The sequence below is a fragment of the Brettanomyces bruxellensis genome, chromosome 3, assembly GCF_011074885.1.
Source record: "Brettanomyces bruxellensis chromosome 3, complete sequence".
NCBI lineage: Eukaryota > Fungi > Ascomycota > Pichiomycetes > Pichiales > Pichiaceae > Brettanomyces > Brettanomyces bruxellensis.
Window position 1 is genome coordinate 516,713 of NC_054684.1, and position 6,267 is coordinate 522,979.

At 35.8% G+C, this 6,267-nt stretch overlaps 2 protein-coding genes across 2 annotated transcripts; both read left to right on the forward strand.

Moving 5' to 3' along the window:
• Window positions 1–1,956: 1,956 nt before the first annotated feature.
• Window positions 1,957–4,212, forward strand: BRETT_000204 (uncharacterized protein; the record flags this gene model as incomplete). The annotated part of the gene is made up of 1 exon (XM_041278775.1): window positions 1,957–4,212. The coding sequence occupies one exon, from the start codon at window positions 1,957–1,959 to the stop codon at window positions 4,210–4,212; it is 2,256 nt and encodes a 751-aa protein (XP_041134970.1).
• Window positions 4,213–4,667: 455 nt separating this feature from the next.
• Window positions 4,668–5,990, forward strand: BRETT_000205 (uncharacterized protein; the record flags this gene model as incomplete). The annotated part of the gene is made up of 1 exon (XM_041278776.1): window positions 4,668–5,990. One exon carries the CDS (start codon window positions 4,668–4,670, stop codon window positions 5,988–5,990), a length of 1,323 nt encoding a protein of 440 aa, XP_041134971.1.
• Window positions 5,991–6,267: the final 277 nt, after the last annotated feature.

Below are 6,267 nucleotides of genomic sequence, written 5' to 3' on the forward strand. Positions count from 1 at the left end.
CGACGCGCTACGCGAAATTTTTTTTTGGACGCGCCAACCAACCTGATGGTGCATTTCAGGAAAAAAATGGTATTAAAATCCTTAAGCACTGAACTATCATGAAAGTATCAGCTGGTATGGTTCCTGGTTTCATATACATATTTTGTGTATTGTCTTTTTTTTTAATCGTTTGCTGGTATGATTTCCTAGTCCCCACAGATAAATGTTTTGAATACCAGAATAACTACACATGATATGCAAAACCTTTCAAAAATATCTTTCTCTTACAAAAATTATTTATCTACTTATCTCTGCAAATTTCGAATAATATTACTGGTATCTGAAGAAAATATGAATATCAGTGTGATCTTTGTGCTGATAGTATGTTCTTTCAAAAAGTTATCTGAATCTCTCAAAGCAATAATAATATCTTTTATATTATGAATATTTATAGGAATCATAACAGAAGTCAACTTTGACATGCCGACTAAACTATATATTGGCCTACTACCTCAAATTGATCTTGATCAGTGACATTTATTATTAAAACTCATCCGTACTGGAATTATAAAATACGATAACCACTTAATGGTATTTGAATATTTTACCGACAAATTTATACGTTTCATACTTCATTGATCAAGCATTTTTTGTTATTCATGAGTGTGATGCCAAATATTTACAATGAAAATTATCAACCAATTGTGTGTTTTTAAAACCAAACAAAATTATAAAAAGTATTTGGAACAACAAGTAAACGATAATGATAATAAAATAAATAAAGAGTGATTATTCATGCCTGAATATCTACAATTCTAGTGAATGAATATCTTCAAAGTATGAAGCAAGAAAGTGTAATTTATGATAAGGTTATCAAAAGATAGAATACTCTGGTTATGGTAATATGTGTGTATTCAACACATCGTGCTCTTTAGAAGCATAGTACGTAAATTGATTTAGGTATTCTAGAAATTATTATTGGTAGCTGGTTTAATCGTGGTTTATTTTCTGGATGTGTGATAATGCCCACTTATTCTTTTCGTCCAGATTCTTGTTCTTCCTTTAGTCTAACGCAAGATTATTTTATCTTAAGTCAATAATCTCAAATCAATCGTCAATAGGTTTATCGAAATACAATACATGATTAAAGAACGAACATCCTACAATGCTTTTTTCGTTCTTTTTATAACTTCTCGAAATATAAATTGAAATCCTTGTGTAACTAAAGAGGCCATTATCGAACAATTATGCTCTTTAATGATTGAGTATAACTTTTAATCTTAAAATGATAATTCGCTTTTCATTGAATTCCAATGACCTTTACAAGATAATTATTTTAAAATCAATGCATCCACCAACGAACTATTATACATTTACTTAATTATCTTGCAACGTACAAAAACGTTGCATCACGACTAACAAGAAAAAAAAAGCCTAACCCGTACACCTGGACCCAAATTTTGATGCCGCGATTTTGAGATTAACTCCAAATATTTTGCAGGCCGGGGACAAAAACCGCTTTATTCAAATACCAGAACTATTTACTCCCGGATCCTGATCTGAAGCCATTGTTCGGAGAACTTCGCGATTCGATAAGGGAAAAATGATTATCCATTGAAATTGATACGCTGTAATGCTATTGGTTAAAATAAACTTTTGGTTTGAATGAAGGTCGGGACCCCGATATACATGATAGGAAATGAGCCTGGCAATTTTTTTTATATTTTTTGTATTTCTTGTATTACTTGATGTTTATTCATTCCGCTTTACTCGATTTCTTTTTTTCTTACTATAGTTTTAAGTTTTTGAAAAGACTTCCATTTTATATGTATACTGCCTAGGCAATAACATGGGAGATTTAGTCGATCGCATTTCTATACGATTTCGTGATATTTGGTGAAATACGATAAGACGCAAGTTTCAGGCAATCGAAGAAACAGGAAATTTCCATTCTTACATACATCTTTAAATCTACACATGGCTAACTTACACAGAAAGAAGATCATTTCTTTGGTGGTGTCTTCATTCGTGGCATTAGCATCAGGAACGCCATATTTATATGGAATGTATTCACCTCAACTTATTACTAGATGCAACTTTTCAGCCCTAGCATCATCATATTTATCCTTAGCCAGTAACATCGGCTCATCTATTGGTGGATTTTTTGCTGGCTTGCTTATAGATAGCTACGGAACACAGGTTGCAACAGCTCTTGGAACCTTGATGGAGTTCAGTGGATTCTACATTCTTTATCTTAGTTACAAACATGCTTGGCATAAATTTCCACTTCTTCTGCTAGCCATGATAAATGTAGGGTTTGGTTCCGTCTTGGCATACTTTTCCACTATTAAAGTGTCCACAATCAATTTTCCCCAGTGCAAGGGGATGGCAAATGCTCTCCCTGTTTCAGCGTATGGGCTTGCTGCCTTATTCTATGCTTTAATTGCTGGGTATTTCTTTTCTGACAACACACAGGGTCTGCTCCATTTCATATCAATATTTGCAGGCCTTATCATTGGAGCTGGCACATACTTTGTTAGGCTATACGAGGATGAAGATGAGAACAAACCAGGTCAAAATTCTTCGGCATTACCAAATGACACGGAGGCTATACTCGTGCAAGAATCTCCAATGGAAGCGAGAGCGGATACGGAAGTATCAAAACCTCAAAAAGCACTTTCATATCTTTTGAAAGGCCACCGTGGCTCAATGGCTCAGGTCAATTTAATCAGAACCGAATCTTCAGGATCACTTTTTTCAACTGCATCTGAAGTCTCTTCTCTCGCGTCATCGATGTCACGATCTTCTTCGTACATGTCGGTGAATTCTGATTCACAATCGTCAAATGATGGATTTGCATCATCAAATAGCGTAACACCTAACACAACCGGTGGAAAACCACACGGAAGTCGTGCTTTCCCCATTGACATGCCTCACCAACGACAATCATTTACGGATTTGTCGATGTCGGCTCCGGATAATCTTGTTGCTCTATCCAGACGCTCGTCATCCCATCCATCAGTCTTTGCACACTTGCACTCAAGATCATCATCGCAGTCTCATGAATCCTCTCCACATCACTTTCCTGCATCGTGGATTGGCTCTGCGGCACATGAAAGAATGACATATGGCCAATTTTCTGCTCCTAAGAGACATAGCAGCAACAAAACCAGTAGTGGAATTGATGCAAGCTATAAGGAGTCGCAACATAAACTTCAAAGAGCTGGTTCGGATGCTATAAGCTTTTCAGCTGATGCTCATATCACATCGCAGGAAGAGAAGAAACTAGATTTACAACAAATTTCTAACGGTAGTCCAGAGTATAAGATTTCGTCGCCGGAAAGTGGAAGTTCAGATGAAGATATGTCCAGATTTTTGGAAATTCTGAATAAGCGGAAAGCCGAAATCAATAAGATAGAACATCACCATCATGGAAAGCATAGAAAGAAAAGAAAGCATACTTCTGTCAAAGAGCACGTTCTTGAACTTATGAAGAATAAACTATTTATATCTCATTATGTTATGAATGCAATGTTTTGCGCTATCGGTCAGGTGTATATTTTTGGTGTCGGCTTTATTGTCAAAGCGCAGTTGAACAACCAGAAATTTTCATCAACGTCCGTATTAGCAAAATTGATATACGTATTTGGTGCAAAGAAACCAGATGAAGATCTTGCCTCACCTTTTCAGGCACTTCAAGTGTCTATTATTTCTTTTGCCAACTTTTTGGGTAGACTTCTGGCTGGACCAATGAGCGATCTTTTCTCAAAGAGCCTTAACTTTAACAGGATGTGGGTAGTTGTGATTGCACTAATATTATCAACGATAGGACAACTTTCTCTCATATTTTTTAATGATCTTAATGTACTTTCGTTGTCATCTCTGCTCATTGGAATGGGCTATGGTGCAGTCTATGGAACACTTCCTGCGGTGGTGGCTGAAACATTTGGTTCAGGTAACTTTGCGACAACTTGGGCTTTAATGGGTACAGGTCCAATTATGGCTTTTCTGGCCCTCAGCGACTATTTTGGAAACGAGTATGATAGACATAGTCAATTAGCAGATGACGGTCATGGGGAGCTGACAAGAGTTTGTCTTAGGGGCGGATTATGTTATAGAAATGTCTTTATTTTTAACACTTTCCTATGCTGTTTGGCAATGATGGGTTACTTGGCTATAATCAAATATTGTCCTAATAAAATGAAGGAAGATGAAAATTCGAAGGGGGTTTGAATTGTTTTCATTTATTCAAATTTCAGACTTGAGATCCGTGTTATAAATTGCTCGCTCCTCGGGGATTATTTAATTTACCTAGCTGTTCCATCAATCATTATTGCACTTATATAACTTTATATTTCAATTATAAGTTAATTAAATTTGAATTTATACATGCCTGCACTTTATTATTCTCAATTTTCAAGGTATATTCATATATGTGGATATCTTTAATGGAAGAATTCTGGGTTGTGCTACCATCGTTTTTGAAGAAAATTTGTACTCTCCAAAAATTCCTCGGAGATGAGCTGAGAAGAGAAGCGAAATTTGTGATCAGGTCTGATTCTTTCATTATTATTTTTTTCCCCTTCGAACAACAAAAAAAAAACACACCCTACAAAGGTCATTTGCATCACTTTTCATGGCTCATTACCAGTAATTAAGGATCATTAATTCTTTTGCTTTGTTGATTCATGTTTTGGTTGGATCAGAGGCGTCACTTGTGGTTAAAACCACGACAGATCATAGGGGTATTTCACAAGTTTAACTTAGCAGTGTCAAACAATTATTTGGAGAATAACGTAAGATATCATTCAAATGCTGCCAGCTATAACTCCTCTTCATTCAGAAATGGGTTATTGAAAAGTATTCCTGAAGCTTCTGACACAGACACATCTACTGAACCCATAAGATATAATGTTATAGGTGATTCATTTAACATTTTGAATGTTAAAGTTCCGAGGTCGGCGATATTTAATATTAGATCGGATACCAATAGACAATATCTCATAAGTAGTACCGGGGAAATTAACAAAATGAAGGTTGATAAATTTATAATAAACCAGAATGAAGGTTCAAGAAAAACAATTGAATATCAAAGCTGCATCAACAACTCAGGCCCAATGTCTCTTCTACTTGGCTTGAACTCACAACACGCTAATTTCTCTGTATTGACTGCAAGTGATCAAAAGCGATGGATGATAAGACAGGATGAATTAAGCGTGTGGCAAGATGATGCGGTAGAAATACATTCTGTGCGGTTTCTATCCAAGTTTGTTCAAGTTTCTGGTAAGGGTAAATTTGCGATTTCGTCTCCAGGAAAAATAATTGAAATTCAGCTTGCCAAAGATGAAAACATATTTTTAAATCCGCGTGCCATTGTGGGATATACAAATGTTGTAGGGAACGCAAAACTAGGCAATGAAATAGAGAACGCAGCAAGCGAGCTTATATCAGGATTACATAGCATTGCGAGTGTCAAACTTTCACAAACCAGAAAAGTTGATACGTACTTGAAGAATACGCAAAATGCTTTTAGAACAAGCACAAAATTCGGGGAAAAGGCAATACAGAAGGTTATAAGCCTTTGGAAAGAAAACGTTACTTCAAAGATTAAACATGAAAGGAACATCAGCTTAATTTCAGAAAAGAAGACAGAAGGACAAAAAAACGATGTAAGGATGAAAACCGAAAGTATTAATCGACAAAATACAAAGAAGAGATCCAGTGTCATAGAAACAGAAAAAAGCAGTAAAGCGGATTGGATGAGAACTTTGCGTACAATTTGGTGGAAAACGAGAAACTTCTTACACGCATTTGGAAGTGTGGCATGGCAGACCTTAAGTAATTTATTTCGTGTAGTGCAGAACTCCATAATTGTCTTCTTCACTGGTTACCATGGGAATTATTTGGTACGTATGAAGGGGCCAAAGACAATATTGGTTCATGATGCGATAAATATCAGGAGCCGGATTATGACAAAATCTGAACTAAAGAGGCTAAAATCCAGAAAATAAAGCACACAGAGAAAGAAACCAAAATATGAATAGGTGGAGTACTTCGCATTAGGATACAAAAAATTCCAGGTTTATTTATTTATTGACTTTTATAGTAAAAATATAATTAGCCGTAGAGCTAGTATTATTGACAAACACTAAAACCGATCGATGCGAGTGGATGCAATAATATAGAGCTATAAAAGGGGTTGCAGCATCGTTTCAATTGAATTCAATAATAAAAAATATGTGGAATGCTGGAATGTAAGTATCAAGAGGTTTGGTTGCCAAGCCAGGG